This window comes from Monodelphis domestica, chromosome X, assembly GCF_027887165.1.
Source record: "Monodelphis domestica isolate mMonDom1 chromosome X, mMonDom1.pri, whole genome shotgun sequence".
Taxonomy (NCBI): Eukaryota; Metazoa; Chordata; class Mammalia; order Didelphimorphia; family Didelphidae; genus Monodelphis; species Monodelphis domestica.
In genome coordinates this window covers 25,026,678-25,050,292 of record NC_077235.1, presented here as the reverse complement: position 1 = coordinate 25,050,292, position 23,615 = coordinate 25,026,678, and the positions used below count along the sequence as shown (strand labels likewise).

The following is a 23,615-nucleotide window of genomic DNA, read 5'->3' as shown; positions in this document are numbered from 1 at the left end:
TGGACTCGAGGTCAGGTGCTCTGTCCACTTCACCACCTAGCTGTCCTATGTCTGGCACTTAGTAGGTGCTTAATAAGTGTTTATTGACTGACTGAATTATCTTCTTCTACTTGAATATAAGCTCCTTGAGGGTAGGGACCATCTTTCCACTTGTATCTGTGTCCTCAGAAGTAAGCATTGAATAAATGCTAACTGACCGACTGCCATGTTGTACAGTCTTGGTCAGCAATAGGTTGGACTAGATGGTCTCTGAGGCCCTTTCAGAGATTTTGGTTACTGAGTCTGGGGCTGTCTGTGGTGAATCTATTCTGACCTAATACTGTGGCACTCTAAAATTTGCTCTTTGGAATAAATCCCTGATCCCATGAGAGCCTGTTTACTTGGGATCTGTCTCTTTTACATAAACGAGAGCACCAAATCTGAAGCCATCCAAATGATTAGTACATTCCAATTCCTTGTTTTCCAGATGAACTCTAGATCAAAATCTTTATTCGGTTATTGTTCTCTTTTGGATGGGCGTGTCCCATAAACTTAATTTATTGGGGGGGGGGAGAATGCTTCGTGTGGAATGGAATACTTATATAATGAATATAGAGCTTTTGGTAATTATTCTTCTCCATTCTTTTAAGACGCACATGTGCGTTCCAATTCCCTTCTTCCAGACAATGGAGGGAATATACCAGCTGTTCCTATGTCATTGAGTGCATGCCAGGTGCTGTGCTAAGTGCTAGAGAAAGACAATAAGCAGCCCCTACTCTCTGGGAGCTCCAGTCTAATGGGGAAGGCAGCACACAAACCAGATAAATAGAGGTTAGAAAGGAGAAGCTGAAAAAGAGGGAAGAGAAGAAGATTCAGGAAGACTAGAAAAGTCTTCTCGAAGAAGGAAGGATTTCAGATGAGACTCAAAGGAAGCAAGAGGCAGAAATGAGGAGGGAGCCAGGACAGCCAGACATTTCTCAGAGCTGAGAGGTTCGATGTTATGGGCGACAAACAGCAAGGAGGCCATTTTCACTAAGCAGGAGAGTATGTGGCGAGGGGTAAAGTGTAAAAAGACTGCAAAGGTAGGAAGGGACCACGCTAGGAAGTGCTTTAAGAGTCAGAGGAGTTTCCATTTGACGGAGAGCTTTGAGGGAGCCACTGGAGTTTACTGAATAGACACAGTAAGAACTTCATTTGAAGATAATCACAGTAACAGTATGGAAGTGGGTTGGGTCTGGGGGAAGAGGTAGCCAGATGAGTTTGGGACCCATGCTATGAGAAAGCCACTTTGAGGTGTGAGGCTGGAGGTCAGGAAAGGTTAAAGATGGATGAATAGATCTGAGAATCATCTGTATAGAGATGATAACAAGGGTGACAATGAGGTTGCCAAGTAAATCTGGAGAGAGAACAGAAGGCCAGTGACAGAGCTTTGGAGGATACCCTGCATCTTTCAAAATGCCTTCAGATACTAGATTATAATAAGAGACACTCTGCTAATCAGAAAGGACCTTCAGGGCAGCTGGGTAGCTCAGTGGATTGAGAGCCAGTCCTAGAGACCGAAGGTCCTGGGTTCCAATCTGGCCTCAGACACTTCCCAGGTGTGTGGCCCTGGACAAGTCACTTGACCCCCATTGCTTAGCTCTCACCACTCTTCTGCCTTGGAACCAACATACAGTATTGAATACAGTATTGATTCTAAAATGTGTGTGTGGGGGTGGGGGGGCTTTAAAAAAAAGAAAGGACCTTCAATCGATGGTGAGACTGTATTTCCAAGATGCTGTTTTTCTGGAATAGCTCTTGTGGATGCCTTAATCAGGAAGCAAATGAGGGAACCCGTGGCAATATTATAATAAAAGAAAGCAACACGGAACACAGCACATTTCTCAGTAGTCTTTCTGCAGTGCTGTTCATACATATTATCGTTTACCAGGTGGTATTTTAAACAGCACCCTAACAGACCCACCATCTGGAGTGGTGCAGAGACTCCCTTAGCTTACTTAGCCTCTGAACCATTTGCTCACACCACTCAAGTTTTAACAGCTTTTAAGCTTGAATTCTCACATTACAGCACTAAAGACTTCAGTGGCTATGTCAAATTCAAGCACGCATTTTGAGTTCACCACCAAATTAATTTTCAGAGCACAAAGGGCACAAGTGACCATATTTTTTCTTTAATGATATTAAGGATGGAGATCCCTGAATCACATGAAAAAAATTACTACCTTTTTTTTCAGCTCACCCTTCACAATATATCGATTTCTTTTCTGAACCTGTCCTCCTCCTCTCCAATGGGATAGGCCTGTTTGAACAGCTCTCATTCCACCGCAGAGATTCACTCAAGGTCCTCCCTGCTCATCCACATCTCCTACTTATAGAGCTTTCTCTTAGGAATTAGGACTACAGTAAGCCATTCATAAGTACTTGTAGTCATTGCCATCTAATTGTCTCTTAGCTTCCAGGGAGGTCTTAAATCTCTAAAAGCCAATTAAATTATAAATAAAGGGGGAAAAAGGCATCCAAATGGTGACAACCCAACTGTAGCATTTTTGTTGCACCTCCAAAAATATATTGCCTGTGCAATCTTGTCTTCAAAGAAGGCCTGGAAGAATTCCCGCCATCTGTATGAAGCAAGCCTTGGTATGAAAGCAGGTAGAAATCAGGTCCCACCTATGTCTTGCAAGGATAGCAAGGCTCATTCTTCTCCAGGGAGAGAGGGGTCGGTAGCAATTATCTAATCCTATCCCTTTGTTTTATGAAAGAAGAGAACTAAAAGCTCACTCACTAGGTTAAGTGAAGTGACAGTAAATGTAAGTATTGGAAGTCCAAAAGCCAGGGTTCTTTCCATTGCACCACGTGGCATGATGTTAGCCTCATTTTCTTAGGTCAGAAATCTCAAGGGCCAAAGAGGTGGAGAAGCTTTCCAAGGTCACCCGGCTGCTGCTACTAAGCACCTCTTCCAGACTGGCAACTCTGTGCTCTGAATGACGACTGAGATTTGCCTTCAATGCCTAACCAGACAGCAGAAGTTACTTCCATTTTGGATTTGCTTTTTCACAGCTTGTGATTGCTCTTTGTAAATAACTCTACAGCACATATTGCAAACAGAATCATTTCAAAATGACCTGGAGAAAGCTGTTCAGCATGGTGGGGAGGCTACTAGTGATGGACCAAGGGAAGATGTCAAGAAGAGCCACCCTGGCTATTGGGGCATAGATGAGGAAAGCTCAGCTCAGTGATAAGGACACAGATCTCCTGAAGTAAAAGGATTCAGAAGGCAAAAAACAAGCCCAACAAGCGTGGCTTTCTAAATAGACCAGAATCTGAATGACTGGGATGTAACTGATAAAGGATCTGGTCTACTTCAGTTAATACCTGTTGATCACTGGCAAGTGGAGTGGTGGCACCATGAATCCACTAACTCCAAAAATGTCATAGAAAAGATAGAAATAGGATCAATGAATAGGTTCAACAATAGTACAAATACAGAGGTTTGGAAGCAGTGGAATGGTTTTCAGTAAAGCGCCACAGGGATAGTCCTAGGCTTTCTGAGCTTTTTACCAATGGTGTTTGAAGGCACAGATAACGTACACAGCCTAGTTATCCAGTTTTCAGATGACACAAAACTCAAAGGGATAAATAAGACACTGGATAAAAGTCAGGAGCTGAAAGAGATTTGTGACAGGGAAGTTTGAACTCAAAGTAGTAAGATGAAAGCAAATGGGAATAAAAGTGAAAATCTTATGTGGGGTCAATTTCAAATTCAAATAGGAGATGGGAGAGGCAGGGCTGGCAGTTGGGTTGAAAAAGTCTGGGCCTTCTGATGGACTTTAAACTCAATCTGAGTGAACAAATATCACAGAGCAGCCCAAAAAGGCTATTGTGATCTGTGACTGCATTCAGTTCTGGATGCCACATTTTTAGAAGGGACACTTAATGAGATGAAGAATGTCTAGAGAAAGGCAGCTGGAGTGGTGAAGAGCTTGGAGACCCTGAAAATGAAGAACTGGAGATGTTTAGTGGAAAGAAGACTCAGAGGGGCCAAGAAAGCTATTTTAAATATCTGAAGGGTCACCAAGAAGGAAAGGACTTCACATTATCACTGAATCACAGAATCGTAGAGAGGTGGGACCCCAGAATCCACTTAATATAACTCATCGGTGAAAGAAGTCCCCAGCATGCCTAATTAATAGAGGTGCATCCTCTGTTCAAAAGCCTCCGACATAGGAGAGGAGTGAGATGGGGAACTTGTTCTGCCTGGCACCAGAGAGCAGAACGAGAATGGGGAAAAGAGGAAAGAAGGAGAATTAGGCTTGGTTTCTGGGGGGAAACACAACTCCTAACAAGTAGCAACCTGTAAAATCAGAATGGGTTGCCTTAAGAAGTAGTGGATTTAGCCTCCCCCTCCCCAGAGGTCCATCTTCAAGCAGAGGCTGCATGAGCAACTACTGGTTCTATGGAAGTAGAGATACTTTTCGCTGCACCAGTTAAGACAAGATGGCTACTAATGTCAAAATTCAGTATAATGTCAGTTTAGCCCAGAGCAACTGAGCTTGGTGTTATATAACTCTCTGAAAAGGTTCATAATTCTAAAGCCTCCATCTGAAAAACAAAACAACTTACCTGATCAGGATTTAACTTCTCAACTTTTCTTATTGTCTTTTCATAAATGACATTATTTCCCGGGAAAAAATTCCCTCCTCTTAGAAATGGGGACAGGGGTTCCTAGAAGGAAAACAGAGAACATGACTTCTTTTGGAAAGTCTTCTTCAGAAGATACTCGGGTTAAGCACATATTCCAAGTATTTGAAGGAAAATGTAGGATTCAGCCATATAAAGACTTGGAGAAAGGCAAGAAAATCACAGCAACGGTAACACTTGGTCTCAAGCAGGGTACCAGGATGTCTCCTATATTATACGATTCGTGACAAAGTTTTTTTTTTTCTTTTAAATGGATGCTATTTGCTTCTCTCCCAAAGGCGAAATATAATGAGTTTCCTTTGAGGTGGAGCAGTAAGTATAAGGTCAGCTTCATTTAAACTGGATTCCCTGGTAGGTTTCTATGCAAACAATCTTCAGAGAAATGCAAAACAAATGCAATTTGCCAGCACCTGGCAGACCTTTTCTGGATCTGGGTGCCCTCTAAATATCCTGTGATAGTAGAATCCTCAGCAGAACACATGTTTCTAATCATGAGCCATTGTAGCTCCAAACTAAATTGTTGCAGCATTAGAGAAGTCTTTACATGTCAAATGGTAAAACAACCAGTAACATACATGCCCACGGCCTGTCAGAGATGAGGGTGAACTGAATGAGAATCAGGCAATGGAAGGAAAAGAAATGGGATACTCTACTGTTAGCCTGTTTTTCAGAGGAATTTGTACTTGAGGTAGAGGGGGAAGAGGAGTGGTGATGGGGAGCAGGGAAGTCTAGATCACTCATAGGCAGTTGTGCTCTTTCTTTACATAACATGGAAGAAATTCAGCCAAGAAAAATGAGTGTGGCAAGGCTAGAGAAAGGGTAACATTGGTTAACAATGTAGAATCGGTAAACAATGTAGAAGGCTCAATTTTGATAGATGGTGGCAATGCAAAGTGGCAAAGAACACTTTTGTGAAAAGATGTTTGAAAAATTCTGGGAAGCAGATTTGACTGGTAAAGAGGAAAGGCCTCTGGGTTTGGGCCTTGAGTTCAAATCTCAGCTCTACTACGACTTTGCCTGGAGTACCTTTCTCATGAGGGCAGTATAAAAATCAAAAGGCATCATCAGTAAAACCTAAAAAACACCACCAAGTTGAGGTGATTGACCTAGATTGAGGTTCTAAATCTGGGGTTAGGGTTAGGAGCCTCAAGGAGGTTGTGGATGGATTTCTGAGGGTCTGTGATTTTAGAGGGGAGGAATTACAGCTTTAGTTCAGAATAACTGGTTTCCTTTGTTAATATTATACTCAGAATTTTAAGCACAAGTCCACCGAAAACTATTTTTGCTTAATTTAACATGAATCTGATATCCAAACATTTCTAACTTAATGTCCAAATGGGCACAGTGTCCCCTAATCTTCAAACAAGTCCCTTTTCTCTGAGATGACCTGAGTTAACATCTTGAATAAGAAAAGGATATACTATGTTAAAATATAATTTGGGGTTAACATTCCAGGGTAATGGTTGACCACACTTCCCAGGAAGAATTGAAAGGGTTTCCTCTTCCCATTGATCCATTTACCAATCCATCCTAAACAGGGAAGGCTGCATCAATTGCTTTGGGGAATGGGAAAGGCAAGTATCTCGAAACCAGTCTAAGAAAGGCTTCAGCCCACTTTAGAAGAGGGAAGGAGGAGGAAGTCCAGAAATGGCTTTTTGACATAAGGAATATTTTGAACACTAAAAATGGTTTTCATATATGTTGTCATACTTTGTAATTCTTTGCATTTTATTTTATAACTGAGATGGTCTCCAAGGTCCCTTTGGGCTCTGCCAATGTCTGCTTCTATTCCTTACAGGAAGATGCATGGAAGAGCCATTGGGTGCTCAAGAGGAAAGCTATCTGCACCCCAAGCTAAGCCTGCTTTCCCCCTCACAGTTGCCTGATGGGTTCTGTGCCACTCACAAAAAAAGTCCACCAATATCTAAGTTAGTCCCATTTCTGACACTAAGAGATTGCATCTTAAGTTGTTTTGGAAAATATATTCTTATGAATGTGATTTATGAAAGTCATTTTGATAAGATAGCTACTTCAGTATTTCTGCTAAAATTCTACAGCATATTAAAACAACCCTAACAGAGCCTTTTCAAGATCCCAAGTAGCCAGAAAGACCTCATTTTATTCTTTTTATAGTCTGTATTCTCTTAAGGACATTAAACAGTATCCACTAAGATTAAGAGAATTTCCTGATATAAAAAGATTAGTTTCCATTCTTCCCTGTGAACTGGTACTGGGAAAAGGAGAGGGAGAGGCAGAGGCACTGGACCTGTGATTAGTATAGGGAACACCCAGGTGAGAAAACTCCTACCACCTAGGCGGGAAGGCACCATCTTTGTAACTTGTGGTCTTTAAAAATTACCTGGGGCACTGAAAGGGGAGAGCGAGTTGCCAATATGTGTCAAGGAGGCAAGAATTAAACCCAGGGCTTCCTAGATCCCAGGTGACTTCTGGTTCTACTCTGCAGATCACCCAGACTGACTCAGTGAAATTTTAAGGACAAATATGGCTTGGGGCAATGAAACTGCTAATACTGAAGACAGTAAGGCAGTACCACTCTCTATTTGGTCCATGAAATAATTTTCAAATAGCTTGAATGCCACAAAAAAATAGCAACAACAAAAAATGGCATTCCTTCTTCTGACTCAGAAAGGTAGTGTAAGGACAGGGAATATGGGACTGTAGATGGTCCTGGCTCTGTAACCTCAAATCAGGCACTTCCCATCCTCGAGTCTTACCAGTCCATAAATCCAGAGGGTCAGCCTGGAGGAGAGGGAAAGTCCCTTTTGGCCCCAATATTTTATAATTGTGATAGTCATATGAGGACACACCGCTGAGCAAAACTAAGTAGAAGTCTTCCATTTCTCAACGGCAGCTTCTTTTTTCAGTGTAAGTATTTGAACTTGTGCCAGGTCCACCCTGAAAATTAACAGGTATTTTCTATGATGGCAGATTATTATTACTTTAATTGCTAGCTTTAGGAATTCTGGCAGAGGTTCTCAAAGGGCTATCATACGATATCTCAGAAAGTAAAACTGGTTTGTTTCATCCTTAAATACTCTCCAGTGGGACAGTCAAAATGTTTCCTTGGTCTTCAACTAAAAAATTATGCTCAAATCCTGAAATTATTTAAACAAAACAAACACAAATGGTCAGGAAGGAAAGAGCAGGACCAAGCATGAATCAGTAGTGGGGAAAATGCAAATGTGACCAATGGCTTGAATATCTGCTTTAATGGCAGAAAGGAGAAAGACTGGAAAGGCTGAACATGTAAAAAGAGAGAGTTAGATTTTGGAGGGTCAACTTATATTGGAATTAAATGAGAATATGCTCCCAAGGTTTCTAAAAAAGCAAGCCCAAAAGGAACAGATTTGAATAAATCAAATGGAGACTATCTCGAGACTGGATTTTCAAGTTGTCTTGCAAAACCAGTTAGATCGTTTTTACCTACAAAATATGCAACCTGAAATTTGGGTCATCCTCCAAGATGGAATGGAGTTAAGAACTAAAAATGGTTTGTTTCCCTCAGCCCTGTGTTCCATGTCTTCCCACTGCGACTACCATTACCTCACGAGTCAACACACACATTCAACATGCTGGCCTTTTGCAGGAAGGAATTGACTTTTCTAATACAGTATTCATTTATGTAAATACTTCAATTCCTGGGAAACTGTCCCTCTAAAACGGAGGTGGCAGTGGGAAGGGAGGAGAGGAGAGCACCTCTTCATCCACAGCCATCCTCAACCTGCAGAGTCTGATCATTATTTACCCAATGATAAGAATTACATGAGAATGAGTCCTAGAAACAACTGGAATCCAGATTACAGACCATCTCTCCCTCCTCTTTGTTTCTGTCAAGTGGGAATGATCACTACAATTCCTAAAAGCTACTATTTACAAAAACTGATTAAAAACAAGGAATTATATCCAAGACCATGTGACAGACGCAGGGTAAAAAAGAACAGAAGTTGCAGAGTTAGAAGACCTAGGCTCAAATTTTACATCTGTCATTCAAGGTCTCTGTGTGACCTTGGGCAAATCATTAAATCATTCTTGGCCCCAATTTCCTCATATGTTGAACTCTATAGCTGCTGAGGTCCCTTTCAGCTCCAAATCTATGATCTATGAGATCTGTGGTCATTTCTGCAAAGAATCTCTGGAACCACATTGCCAAGTTCCCACCAGGACATAGAAACTGGTTCGTAGAGAGCCACCTCTGTTGGAGATATCCCAGAGGCCCTCTCCACTGTCCCAAACCTTGAATCTGTTATCCTTCTGATTGGAGCATCTCTGCCATGCTATCACTCCCTAAGGTCCCTGGGGCTTTGCCATTTGCTCTACTACCTTCCCTGCCAATGTCACCACCTGGATTTCCCAACGTCCAATGTGGTCTTGCCAACTGATCCTGAACAAGAATCCTCCTTTCCGCATTGTGTTCCCCCAGTGAGAATGTGAGCTCCTTGAAGGCAGGGACCATCTTGCTTTTCTATGTGTATCCTTAGAGTTGGGCACACTCACTTCAGCCTTAGTGAGTGCTCAGGAAATGCTTTTGCATTCTGTATTTGTGTCTGGTCTGAGTACATTTTAAGACCTTCGAGGAAATTTAGGAAACATTCAGAGGAGGGTGGGAAGCCTAGAAACCATGGTCTACAAAAGTCCCTTGAAGGAACTTGACATCTTTAACCTGGAGTAGAGAAAACTTGAGGGGAACATGCTAAAGCTCTGTGCAATCTGGCAGCAGAAGGAAGTGAAAATAACCTGAAACTTGTATTTAGACAAGATACTCCATCTCTCGAGACTCCATCTTCACCATGCTTGGTCTGCTCTCTCCTTTTCTCCACCTTTTGAGTTCCCCAGCTTCCTTCCTTCTAGTACCAGCCAAAATCTCAGCTTCTACATCAAGTCTTTCTTGATCTGATCCTCTTGATGCCAGGGCCTTCCCTCCAAGACTGTCTCCAACATATCCCATATGCATCTTGTTTGTACACAGTTGTGTTCATGTTGTCACTGCATCTCCACCTCTACCTTGACCATGAGCTCCTTGAGGGCACACACACACACACACACACACACACACACACACACACACACACACACCCAGCACTTAGCAGAGTACCTGGCACACAATGGAGGCTTAATAAATGCTTGCTGACTTAATCTGAACTTTGAGTCAGGAGACTTGTGGATTCACATTCCTGGGAGCAATTAACAGAAGCTATGGAGAGGCAGATTTCAGCTTAATGTGAGGAGAAACTTCTTAACAGAGCTAGCCCAGAGTGGAATGGCCTGCCTCAGCAATGAGTAAGTTCTCCTTTATGGGGAGATCTTCATACAGAGACTGTGGAACCACTTGGTCAGGGCTCAGGGAGAGAGCAGGGAAAGGAAGAAACAAAAGCATCTCAGTTGGAAGGGATCTCCAAAAGATGGCCAGTCCAACCGAACACTTGAACAAGAAACTCCTCCCTACAACATACCTCACCCTTTGTCAAGAAGACCTTCAGGAAGAAGAAGCCCAATCAATCCTGAGATAACTCTACCACATCAAGCCTTAATTTGTCTCTCTGCCACTTCCACCCCATGACGTTAGACAATAAAATAGTCGCTATCTCCTGAGCCAAGTTTCAGGTTTGTGTTTCTATTCCTATGACTAAGGAGAAGGAACCTGAAAATAAGGGCCATCGAGTTTCCCTGAAGAGTTGGAATTGTCTAAGAAAACTGACCAAAGGCCCCAGATGATCATAGGTTATCATTCAGGTCACTGAATAGTAGCTATCACACAGCTCACTGCTGGCCAAACTTAACATTCAAAACTGTGGCCTCCACCATGCCCACCCTTCATTCATTGCTCGTAGCCTCATGTTCCAGACTGCCCTGGGGTGAAAACTGAGAGATATGAAAATGTAGTCTTTTAACCCTTCAAGAAAAACACTGTTGTGGACTTTTGGTGGTAGGGGTGGAGGTTGTTTCATACACAGCAGAACCTAGTGAAATCGAGTACATAGCAAAGAATTAGAACATTCTTGTCTAGGTCAGCTCTGCTTTCAGCACAGCTAACTGATATCTTTATAACAAGTTCCCAAAGAGTGTGTATCTTCCCATAGTCTTTCCATAGTCACTATTTTAATTTTTACTGGGGATGGGTACGGATTGGAAGGACATTATAGAAGATCTTTTTTCTTGCTTTCCTCCTTAAAGGGAGAAAATATATTGGGAAAGGAAAGAAATGAGAAATGTGATGTTCTTAGCTAGCCAGAAAAGACAATGAGACATCCTAAATATTTTTTTCTTTCCTAGAACAAATCTTAGCTGCCAGTTGGGATGGACTCCAAAAACAACCTGACTCCCAATGGCCTGAGTGTTTTTACTGTAAGGTGTATATTTTTCTGTCCTTGCCCCTTCCCCGGCCCAGTGTCTGCAATGGTTTCTGTCACAGTTGGGTGTGGCATGACTTGGAACCTTGGAAAGCTTTACAACTCAAGCATCTGAGTCAGAATATGGCTGGAATTAAGGACAGAATATGGTAGCAACAGTGATTAGAAGCTCATTTCATATGATGCAAGAAGTCTGGTTGCCAAATCGTTCTTATTTGCTCATGTTATTAAACTCAAAGGGATTCCAGAAAACAACAAGATTCAATGTGGTTTGTCTTACCTGATCAGGATTTTGGACTATATATCTCCGTATGGTGGTCTGTGGATAAGTAGTCACTTTCACTGTTGGAGAATGGAGATCCTGGGAATATGGAAGGGCACAGGAGAGAAAAAAGATAAAAAGGCACATAAAATCATAAAGTGATTCAATGGCTCGAGTTGAACTTTGGAGCGCTGAGGAGGGAAGGCAGACAAGCCTATGATTTAGCCTCCATGACTGGGTTTAATTCAAATCAATTCGATAAGCACTTATCAGATGTGTGGCCTGTGCTTCACTCGGAACTAGTATAACTTGAGTTTTAGGCTGACTCGCCAACTTCCTGCTCCCACCTTCAAGATGTTTGATGGGTTTAAAATGGATTGTAGAGGCACTTTGGCTACCAAATCTCACTTAGTAAGATTTTCTGGAGAGGTGGTCAGGACTGACTAGACTTACTCAAAACTAGGAAATACATAATATTTGTGATGATTAAGTTCCTCTTCATCAGCACCCCTTGGATAATTCTTCCCCATACTACTCCCTGGCCCAAGGCCCAGTGTTGTCCTATGGGACTCCGCACCAAGGTCTGACTTCCCAAACTCCTTAGGTCATATTCCATCCTTATTTAAGTACTTCAGGGATCACCGATTTTGTTATTCATCCATGCCTCACACCAGCAGTAATAAACTCAAATAGAAACTGATCTCTTTGGGTCACCTACTAACTTAATAAACCACAAATTAATATTGCCTGTGCTATACTGTATTTTTAAAAATTTGTTAAACATCTCCCTTGTTCAGTTGCCTTTCAGTCTTCTCTGACTCTTGGTGATCCCATTTCAGATTTTTTTTTGCAAAGATAATGGAATGCTTGGGCATTTCCTTCTCCAGGGTGGCACAGCTGGTAAGTGTCTGAAACCAGATTTGAACTCAGATCTTCCCAACCCCACACCTAGCACCCTATCCACTGTGCCACCTAGCTGCCTCACTCTTTTCCCAATGATATTTTAATCTGGTTCTGGCTTTACTCCGGACTTTTTCAGGCATGTGGCCTATGAGTCTGGCATATCTACTTTAAAAGACATTCTTCAAGAGTCACCTGGACTTCTGGAATTTGCCATCAGGTCGTGATGAGCTTGTGCTGGGCCTCTGTGGGTGATGGATGGATGTTCTCTCCCCATACATCTTCTTGAAAATTTTCAGCTTGAAATGTTGCATAATATTGGGCTTTCCCCCACTCCTCCCACCAGATTCTTTTCCTAGGCTGCATTTTCACAAGCCCAACTCTTGATTATATGCCAGGTTAACTGAATAAATGGACCCAGGTCAACACTTTACTTTGACCCAGAAGATGGCAATTTCAGAGAAGCAGAGATAGAATGGACAGAAGGGCAAAACTAGCCAGGATCAAATCCCAGCTCTGTCACTTCTTCTTTGTGACCTTGGGCAAGGCACTCAGCCTATTCTGGGCCTCAAGTAAAGGGATCTTTGGGCCTGACAACCTGGCACGGTTGGGAGACTCAAATGAAATAACCCCAAATCATCACGTGACAGAGCAATGTCAATTATTATTAAGAAGAGACTTTGACAGGAGATAGGATGCCCTAACCATCATTCTACAAATCCACATATAAGAATTGTGAGTACATTTCAGGCCAGGAGGGAGGGGATCCTCGTGTACTTCTCAGCTCAGAGCACGCTGGCAGCCTGTACCTCTGGGCTGGGTTTGCCCTTGCCCTGTAAGTTAGTCTTCCCAGTGAGGATGTCCTGGTACAAGCCTGTAGCTTAAAAAGGGTTTCACTTCATTGACAGATGGTCCTCACATGCTCACCACTTTTAAGTTTGCAGAGATCAGCCTTTGATTCTCAGATCAGAACATTTGAAGAAAAAAAGAGGCCCAGAGCCTAAAAGAAATATGGCTCTGCCTGAGAGAAATGAAAGCGGAGGCTAGTCCAAATGCTAATGCAAGTTTAAAATCCTATTCACAGCCCTAACATTTGGAATGGAAAACTCTTTTGGATCAGGAACTACTTCATTCTTTCCGTTTTGATGCGTGGCACAAGGTAGGCACTTAGAAAATGGTTGCGGATTGGATGATTGTTCCTTTAGGCTATTAATACTAACTCGGGTGAAACCACAATTCCAGAAGACCAAGAATGCACCATGCTACTCGGGAGGTGAAGGACACAGGACACAGAAGGAGACATATTTTTTGACAATTACCAATGTGGAAATTGGTTTTGATCGACTCTCCGTGTTGGTAATAGGCTTTATTTTCTGGGGTTTTCAGTTGGGGAAGATGAGAAGGAAGATTTGGACTGATTAAGACAAATAAAATATTTTCTACAGAAATACTGACTTAGTGAGCTACATCATCTATGTCACGAAAAGCTAGGCGGAGGCACAAAAGAAGGGCTCTTTTACCTGTTCAATATTATGGGTCACATGCAGAGTATTCGGGGCACAAGTAGCTACTTTTAATGTTGGAGAATGGAGTTCCTGTGAAGAGAGACAAAGAGTTTAGGCAGTTTCTGCTGGTCTTCTTTAACAGGTGTTCATTTTTCCTGAAAGAGGAAACTGTTACATTCACTCCAAACAGTCTGGCAAGCAGATGTTTTCATGCCCTAATAATAAGACAGCACCAGCTTCATGAAGGTTTTCATGGGAATATGATTTCTTTCAGCTGCAAGGAATTGGTCAATTTATGATTTGAGGCTTGTTGTTCTTTCTTTAAACCCTTTACCTTCCATCTGATAATCCATACTGGGTATTGGTTCTAAGGCAGAAGAGTGCTAATGGCTAGGCAATGGGGGTCAAGTGACTTGCTCAGGGTCACACAGCTAGGAAGTGTCTCAGTCTAGATCTGAACCCAGGACCTCCCATTTCTAGGCCTGGCTCTCAATCCACTGCCCCACTGATTTTTCTTCAGAATTTTTGCCAATATTGCCTAAGTTGTCAGTGGTCTTCAAATAAAGGCAGGATGACCAAGTATCAAGCTAAGCTGTAAAGGGAATTCTCTTTCCAGTACAAACTGGCCTCTGCAAGCTCTTCCATCTCAAATTCTGTGACATCCAAGCCTAAGTCATTCTTGTGTTATCCCACTTCAGTCCTGTTCTCCCACCTGTTTCATCACTTCAGGAATCTCACACTTGAAAAGAACCTCCAATAATAACTAGCAATGTGACCTTAGGCAAGTCACTATCCTCCCCTAGGTCTCAGTCCCTTCCTCTACATGGCAATAGGAGTTTAAAACCCAGGAACGTTAACAATGCTTGCACCACCCCCTTCCCAGGCTTATGCTAGAGAAATCTGAGTTGCCCCTCTGCTTCAGATTATAGGCACTGGGGATCCAAAGCCACACATAAAAATGAGAGGAAAGTCAATCAGTGATTTATAAAGGAAACAAGACACTCTTGGAAGAGGAAACTTGTGCCTTAGGCACGACACAGTTTTTTTATGCCAAGAAACCTCCACATACGTGGACTGCACCTTCTCTTTTATTTTTGATTTAATTTGTTAACAACATCTTCCTTTTGGTTTTTTCCCCCATTGCCCCATCAGCGTTAATGCCCCAGGTTTAACATTCCAGAGTTTGGGAGTATAGACCCAGATTTCCATCTAGGAACATTGGGAAAGACCCAAACCAACAATGGTATGAACTGCATATTACAAACAAATGAGAGCAAGCTTAAGAAGTGAGGGTTGTTCAGATTTCTGGACTTGGGACGCAGAGGAGCACATCTTGGATTCAAATCTAGGCTCTGGCACAGACTATAGCCAATGAACACCCTGGAGAGCACTTTCATATTCTCTCTGCTCTAAAATGGGAATAATATTCTCTGGTCCCACTGGCTGCCCTGTGTCACATTCATGGAGCAAGCTGAAAATTTACCAAGTGCTTTCCACATAACAACCTCCTTTTCATCACCTCGCTATGCTGAATGAAGACTGCCAGCAAGGAAACTTTACATGGACTTCAGAAGGAAATATACTTGCTGCAAAGCAAGATTCCTGAACCGGGAGTCTGAGAAATTATTTTTAAAATATTTTGACAATTGCATTTCAATATAATTACACACCTCTCTATTTTATTTTTAGGTATAGATCTCTTGAAGCTACTGAATGGAACAGAAAAGTTTACATATTTCTCAGTCATGCATGGCACCTTTGCAAAAACTGACCATGAAATAAGCCATGAGAAACCTCACAAACAATGTAGAAAAGTAGAAATAGTGAACACTTTGTTTTTTCCCTCCCTTCCTCTCTCCTTCCTTTCCTTTCCTTTCTTTCTCCCTTACTCTCTGTCTTAGTAACAGTTCTAAGACAGAAGGTCAACAGGTAGGCAAACAAGGTGAAATGACTCATCTAGGGTCACATAGCTAGGAAGTGTCTGAGGCCAGATTTGAACACAGGTCCTCCCAACTATGCTACCTGCCTATCCTGAACACATTCTTTATCTAACTGTAATACAATAAAACTTTATCCAAAAAAGGGTATTGGAAGAAAGAATTAGAAATCAGTTGGAGACTAAATAACTTAAACTAAAGAATTGGTGAGTCAAAGAATAAATTACAGAAACAACAGAAATTTTAACAAAGAACATGAAAGTGAAGAGACAATATACAAAACTTATAAGATATAGATAAAGAAGTCCTTATGGGAAACTTTACATATCAAACTAATTTTATCAATCAAAATGAGAAAGAATAAATTAACAGATTCAGCATGCAAATTAAAAAAAATACTAGAAAAGCAACAAATCAAAATCTGTCCAACCTAACACCAAAGTAGAAAATCAGAAAATCAAAGAAGAAATTAGAAAAATAAAAGTTAAAAAATACTATTCAAATTGACAAATAAAACTTTATCAAAGATAAAAGAGAGATAAACAAGCCATAGAAATAAACTTGTGCAGAGATCCTACTGTTCAATAAACTAATGGGTTGGAAAAACTTCAAAGAAGGTTAAATGAAAATAGGTCTGAATGAAATCAACTTCGAGGCCACTCCTTATGTCTATCAAACTGACAAGCGAGGAAAACAACAAATGTTAGAGTGGCTATGTGAAAACAGCTATACTGTTAGTAGCCTTGTGAATTAGTCTAATTCTGGAAAGAAATTTGGAATGATGGCTGGAAAGCTATCAAACCATGCATTCCCTTGAATCCAACTATACCACTACTAGGCCTATACCCCCTCCCAAATAAATCCAAAAAAGGGAAAATGATCAATATGTGTACTAATAATTGTAACAGCCCCTTTTATAGTGGTCAAAATTGGAAATTTCTTTTGGTGAACAGCTAAACAAACTATGACATATTAATGTAATGGAAATATTATTGTGCCACAAAATATGATAGAATGGATAATATCAGATGAAACTGGGAAAATGTTTGTGAACTGAAGCAAAGCAAGTAGAATTAGGAGAACAATTTGTATAATAATATAAAGAAAAATCAATTTTGAAAGACTTTCAAAGCTAAGCTTTATATAGTGTTCTTTACACATATTAATTCATTTGATCCTCACAAAAACTCATGAAATGAGTGCTATTATTATAGTATAAAGATGAAAATATTAAGACACAGAATCTTAGAAGCTAGCATGGCATGGAAGATTTGAACTCAGGCCTTTCTTATTCTAAGACCCATACTTAATCTACTACTCCACCTAGCTACACTTAAGAATTTTAATCAACTCAATGATGAATCCCTAGTACAAAAGAAAGAAGGTGGATCAAATCACTCACAATCTGACTGAAAGGTGAAGAATTTTCATAATTTTTGGACATGATTTATGTAGAAATTTGTTTTGCCAGAAGTGGTAGTTTTTCACTGAGGGATCTGTTTTTTCAGGTTCAAAACAATAACAATCTAGTCACTGTTCATTTGTGGGGTGATGGTTAGTAGAAGTAACAGATTCATATTAAATATTTTGTGCTTAGAAAACAAAAATCATAATTATTTTTAAAAATAGGGTTAGACCAACAACCCATATCATATACCCAAATAAATTATAGTTTAAGAGTGATTATCCCAATAGACAAAGTGATCAAAGGAAATGAATTAAGTTCTCAAAAGAAGAAATGTAACTATCAACAACCAAATGAAAAATTATTTAAAACACCAGTAATCAAGAGAAATGGAAATGAAAACAATGAAATATTTATTACTCTACATGCATCAAATTAGAAAACGTGGAGAAATTCTATGTTGGAAAGTCTCTTACAGAACAACCATGTAAATTATTGCTGATGAAACTGTGAATTGTTTTAACCATTCTGGAAAACAATGTGGAATTATACAAGAAAAGTTACTAAATTATTCATATTCATAGTGAACTCAAAGTTTCCACTGTTGGTACTATATATCCTCTCCCTCCCTCTACCAAGGAGCTTTACTGACAATAAGAAAAGACTCAAATGTACAAAAATCTTCAAAACCACATAGTGAAAGTAAACTATATTTTCAATAATTAAGAGATGGCAGGAGAAACTGTGGTATAGTAATGCAAAGAATGACATGCTAAAAGAAGTCATGAACAGGAAGAGTTTAAAGGAACACGGGAAGACTAATGAAATAATGCAAATTGGAGAGCATAGCTACAAGAACAATATACACAATGATTAAAACACTAAAAAGAGTAAACCCTGACTGAAGACAACCCTCAGGTTAAGTAGAATAGACAATGTTGATCTTCTATTTCCCCCAAATTAGAAGCTCCAGCCTTCATTTATCTGAGGTCTGGACTAGGCCAGTCCAGAGGGGGGCTCATCATCAGATTGATCATGGGCAGATGAATTTTTCAACTACAACTCTCCAAGACCTCTGCAATGGAGGAAATGTTTGAAATGAAATCATAGGTCACCGAGGATTTCAGATAAACCAGGTAATGTGAGGATTAAGAGGCAACATAATTCTAAGGGAAACAATAAACTGGGGAAATTTTTTTAAAGAAATTTCTCTGATAAAGGTCTAATTTCTCAAATTTATAAGAATACATGCCATTCCCCAACTGACAAATAGTCAAAGGATATGAACAAGCAGTTTTCAGATAAAGAAATCAAAGCCATCAGTAATCATATGAAAAAAATGTTCTAAATTCCTCTTGGTTAGAAAAATGCAAAGGTTCCACCACACCTATCAGGTTGGCCAATATGGCAGTAAAAGAAAGTAATGAATGCTGGAGGGGATGTGACAAAATTGGGATATTAGTGCATTGTTGATGGAGTTGTGAATTGATCCAACCATTTTGGAGGGCAATTTGGAACTCTGCCCAAAGGGTTATAAAGCTATGCATACCCTACGATCTTGTGATACCAGTATTGGGTCTATATCCCCAAAATATTTGAGAATCCCAAAGAGATGATAAAACAGGGGAAAGGACCTACTTGTACAAAAATATTTATAGCAGCTCTTTTTGTGGTAGCAAAGAATTGGAAATTGAGTGATTGTCCACTAACTGGAGAATGGCTGAACAAATTGTGGTACACGCTGGTGATGGAATACTCTTGTGCTATAAGAAATGATGAGGAAGAGGATTTCAGAAAGAGCTGGAAAGATCTGCAGGCACTGATGCAGAGTGAAATAAGCAGACCTGGGAGAACACTGTTCATAGTAACAGCAAAATTATATGATGATCAACTGTGAAAAGTTGGCTACTTTCAACAATGCAATGATCTGGAACAACCCTGAAAGACTTATGAAAAGGAATGCAATTCGCCTACAGAGAAAGAACTGTTGGAGTCGGATGGATGGGGATCAAAGCATTCCATCTTTCACATCAGGGTATTTATGATGAATAACATGGAAATAAGTATCAAGTGATAACATTTGTACCACCCAGTGGAATTGCTTGTTGGCTCTGGGAGGGGGGAGGGAAGAGGAGAAGGAAAGAAAATGAATCATGGAAACATGGAAAAATCTGTGAAAATAAAAAACAAAATCAGTGTATTTAGGGTTGTATTGTGGGGTTTCAGTGTTGTACGAGTGTGCTCTTCCAACAATGACCACTATGGAAATGTGTTTTGCATGATAATAAAATATTTTTTTTTAAAAGAGGCAGCACAGTACATGACTGCACAAACAACACTGACATGGCTACTACTTGATATCTCTATGTGATCCTTAATAACATACTCTAGGCCTTCCCATATAAAAAACAAGGAGATTGTACTTCCAGGCTTTGAATCTGCAACTAACATGCCAAAGACAATGAGATGACGTGCCGCTTACAGTAGACAATTCAATTTAACAAACATTTATTAAGCACCTAATACATGTACAAAGCCCTGTGTTGATAGCGTAAGTAATAGAATTACAGCCCTTGAGAAACAGCAACAGATGGCAGACTTTGGAGGGGAAACTTGGAAATTGATTTTCTGGCTACTGAAGTGTGTAAATCTTCCAATGTGGGAAAATGTATCAATCCAGAATGGGTGCTGAATTACAATGCCATTTCAGACCAATACCCTGACAGCCAAAAAAGAAACGATTACCAGCATCCATTTGGTATACACCACAAAGGTGTAGAATATGAACAAGGAGAGAAAAGAAACTAAAAGGCTAAAACCCAGAAAGGTTTACTGAGGGATGTTTTGATAATAAGAAAACATTTCAATCTGGAATACTACAGTTAATTTATATAAAAACAAAGGGCTTGGAGGCAGCTGGATGGCTCAGTGTATTGAGAGCCAGGTCCAGAGACGGGAGGTCCTGGGTTCAAATCTGACATTAGACACTTCCCAGCTTTGTGACCCTGGGCAAGTCATTTGACCCCCATTGCTTTGCCCTTACTGCTCTTCTGCCTTGGAGCCAATACACACTATTGATTAGAAGACGGAAAGTGAGGGTTTAAATTAAAAAAAATTTAAAGAGCAACTATAAAAAAAGATAAAGGAGGTGTTATGGCAGGAAGACTGGACTGGGAATAATAAAATCCATATTGTAGTCTGGGTTCTGCCATTAAGTTACCAAATGACTTTGGGAATGTCACTTAACCTCATCTATAAAAGCGATAATCACCTCTGCCTTGCATACCTCACAGGAGCTAGTAAAATATGGAATGTGTTTCAAAAACTACCAAGTACTATTCAAATATAAGAAATTTTCATTATGATATAGAGTTGTTCATTTTTGTTCATCCTTGTATAACGAGACTGAAATATATAAACGGGACCAAAAAAGCCCTATGTAATAAGTAAAGGCATGGAGATGGAAAAATACAAATGAGTTTAAGAAAAAGAAAACTGTTTATTTTGGTTAAAGAGTAAAATGGGAAAAGGCCAACAGAGGACTGGGCTAGAAAAAGAGGCTGAGGCCAGCTTCTGGAGGGCCAGGGAGTTTCGCTTTTATTTGATGGGCAGTAGAGAGCCACTAAAGATCTTTAAGTAAGATAATAAAGATGTGGGTGTGTGTACAACAATGCATATGAAAGATTCTCAAGGATTTTAGGCAGAACTCTAAGCACACGATAAAGTGCAGGACTAGAAAAGAAATATTCCTGGAAAACGATCCCCAGAATATTTAGAATATGCACAATATTATGGAGAAGAGTCCCAAATTATCAGCAGCAGTTTTTTGTTGTCCTGTCTTCACCTCCAAAGAAAAGGGGAGGTGGGAGTAGAAACCCAGAAGAAAAACAACTGCTTGATCACATGGGTCGATGAGGATATGATTGGGGATATGATTGGGGATGGAGATTCTGAGTGATCACCCTGATGCAAATATCAATAATATGGAAATGGATCTTTATCAATGACACATGTACAACCCAGTCGAGTTGCTCATTGGCTATGGGAGGGGGTGGGAGAAGGGGAGGGAAAGAACATGAATCATGTAACCATGGAAAAATATTCTAAATTAATTCATTAAATAAAATTTTCCAAAAAAGAAAAGGGGAGGGAGAAAGGGACAAGAGCATTTGGGAAGCATCTTAAGGTTTATAAAACAATTTCACCACAACAGCTCTAAGAGGTAGGTAATGGAGGTATTAAAATCCCAATTTTATTATTATTTTTTTTAACTCTTACCTTCAGCCTTAGAATCAATATTGTATATTGGTTCCAAGGCAGAAGAGCAGTAAGAGCTAGGCAATGGGGGTCAAGTGACTTGCCCAGGGTCACACACAGCTAGGAAGTGTCTGAGGCCAGATTTGAACCAGGACCTCCTGTCTCTAGGCCTGGCTCTCCATCCACTGAGCTACTAAGCTGCCCCCCCCCCCCATTTTAAAGGTAAAGAAACCAAGGCTAAGAGAGGCTCAGTGATTTATCCATGGTCACATAGCTGGCAGGGGATATAATCAAGTTTCCATATCCAGTATTTTCTCCAGTACAAGGTAGGGAAGGAAAGACCAAAAGACCAACTTAAGGGCTGCTTGTCTTATTTTCCTAACTTGTCTAAATATTAGCGTTGATCAAATATTTGATTAGAAGGGAAAAACGTACCAAAAAAAAGTAAAAGACAACACTAAACACAATGAAACTCAAGTGTAGTCCTGGAAACTCAAAAAATAAATCAAATGATTATCAATTTCATTACCCACCCTCCCTGCCCTAGGCACAAAAAGGAAAAAAAAAACACCTTACAATTTGGTAATTTTATGTATCTATCTGGTTCAGTTACAGAAATAAAAAATAATATAAGGGGAAAAGAAGGCTAAGTCGATCAATTATTCAAAATATAATCTGGAGCGTTTGTTCATCAGTCCCAATTTTTTTTAAACTTTACCTTCCATCTTGGAGTCAAGGCAGAAGCATGGTAAGGGCTAGGCAATGGGGGTGAAGTGACTTGCCCAGGGTCACACAGCTGGGAAGTGTCTGAGGCCACATTGGAACCCAGGACTGCCCATCTCTAGGCCTGGCTCTCAATCCACTGAGCTACCCAGCTGCCCCCGCATCAGCCCCAATTTGAAAACTATGCACTGACTGTGGGAATTCTGTGCTGATGAGCCTGGGAAACTATACCTATTATAGTCCCACTGAAAGCCAATGAGCAGACATGACATCCTTCAAAAACCCTAGACCAGCACGTCCCACTAGAGAACACAACTTCTGGGCAGGAGGAGCTTGAAGCGACCTGCTGCCGAAGGAGAACATGGGATCACTAGGAAATGACAAGATGATGGAGCCAATGTACTACCTCTTTACCAACGTTTAGAGCAATAAATAAAAACACAAAATCATTCATTCGAGTATAAAATAAAGATAACTATACCAAATCCAGATGTTTAGTGGAGCTCAAGAATTAAACAAAGAATCATAACTGACTTAGGAAATGAATTCTTACATTTATTTTATGTGGAATTCTTTCAAGAGGGAAAGCTTTCTATTTTCTGTTCAAAGAGAGAGCAATGAAGTAAAAATCCATAAATAAGCTCAATCCGGTGATGCCATTACCATACTAGCCATCCAGGCTTTACCTAAAAAGCTGCTAAGTAGCCACATCTCTGAGCGATTTAAGGTTGCAATACAGCAGAATGAGCCCAGAAGGAAGAGAAACTGTCTGGTGGCTAAACTGGGCTCATCATTTTTCTCCTCTTAGCAAGTTGGTGCAATCTAGACAAAATGTGTCCTCCATGTGTATAAATAAGGTTCATGTGGTCCACAATTAAGCACTTCCATATTCGATCTCTTTACACTGAAGCATTAGGACATGACAGTATACTTTGAGAGAACATGGAGCCCCCTCTTCCTCTTTTCCAGGTCTGATTTAACTAACAATGAAACTTCCCTGTTTCTGCAGCATGACATCTTCATTTATTTGTATGTGATTAGCCTCGGTCTGTTTTTAACGTTTACTTCCAAAATGGCTTGAATTTGGAAGAAAGAAACAGGTAAGAGATGGGCCATGAAGTACTCTTTGATCACTGTGTCACTTGACACAGAAAAAATTCAAGGTTTAAGTTCAAAGAAGAGCACTGGAACATTTAGGTAGGAAAGCATTGGAGGTACATTTCTGTTCTGGCTTTTGTTTGGAAAACTGTGTAAACATCTTCGTTAGTTCTTTGGGGCTACCGTATTCCTTCCTAATATGAACCTTCAAAAACTCATACTTCAGTCCTTCAAGTGTCAGAAGAAACTCGTTTATTCCATTCATTTAGTCTAGCATGTTTTCACATTCACTATGAGCTTGAGGCTTTTGTGGAAAAAATTTTTATGAATCAAAAGATAACTAATTTATCTCTTGTAATTCTCCTGGAGGCATCTCTCTCTCTCTCTCTCTCTCTCTCTCTCTCTCTCTCTCTCTCTCTCTCTCTCTCTCTCTCTCTCTCTCTCTCCTTCTCTCTCTCACTCACACACACACACATGCGCATG

The 23,615-nt window shown here is 40.4% G+C and overlaps 2 protein-coding genes across 3 annotated transcripts in view; both read right to left on the bottom strand.

Annotated features, from left to right (window-relative positions):
* The window catches only part of POF1B (POF1B actin binding protein), a 55,426-nt gene that overhangs the window by 25,037 nt on the left and 6,774 nt on the right, over positions 1-23,615 (bottom strand). The window contains exons 2-4 of the mRNA XM_007507410.3: positions 13,728-13,802; positions 11,326-11,406; positions 4,600-4,701 (exon numbers count right to left, since the gene is read on the bottom strand). Coding sequence (XP_007507472.1) covers positions 4,600-4,701; positions 11,326-11,406; positions 13,728-13,802 — 258 coding nt within the window. The remainder of the gene's footprint in view (positions 1-4,599; positions 4,702-11,325; positions 11,407-13,727; positions 13,803-23,615) is intronic.
* The window catches only part of CHM (CHM Rab escort protein), a 555,159-nt gene continuing 545,273 nt past the window's right edge, over positions 13,730-23,615 (bottom strand). Inside the window, exon 21 of one of the 2 annotated variants that reach the window (XR_008914554.1) lies at positions 13,730-13,802. The gene's annotated coding sequence lies outside the window, so the exon portion shown is untranslated. The remainder of the gene's footprint in view (positions 13,803-23,615) is intronic. The other variant, XR_008914555.1, reaches the window with a different exon arrangement.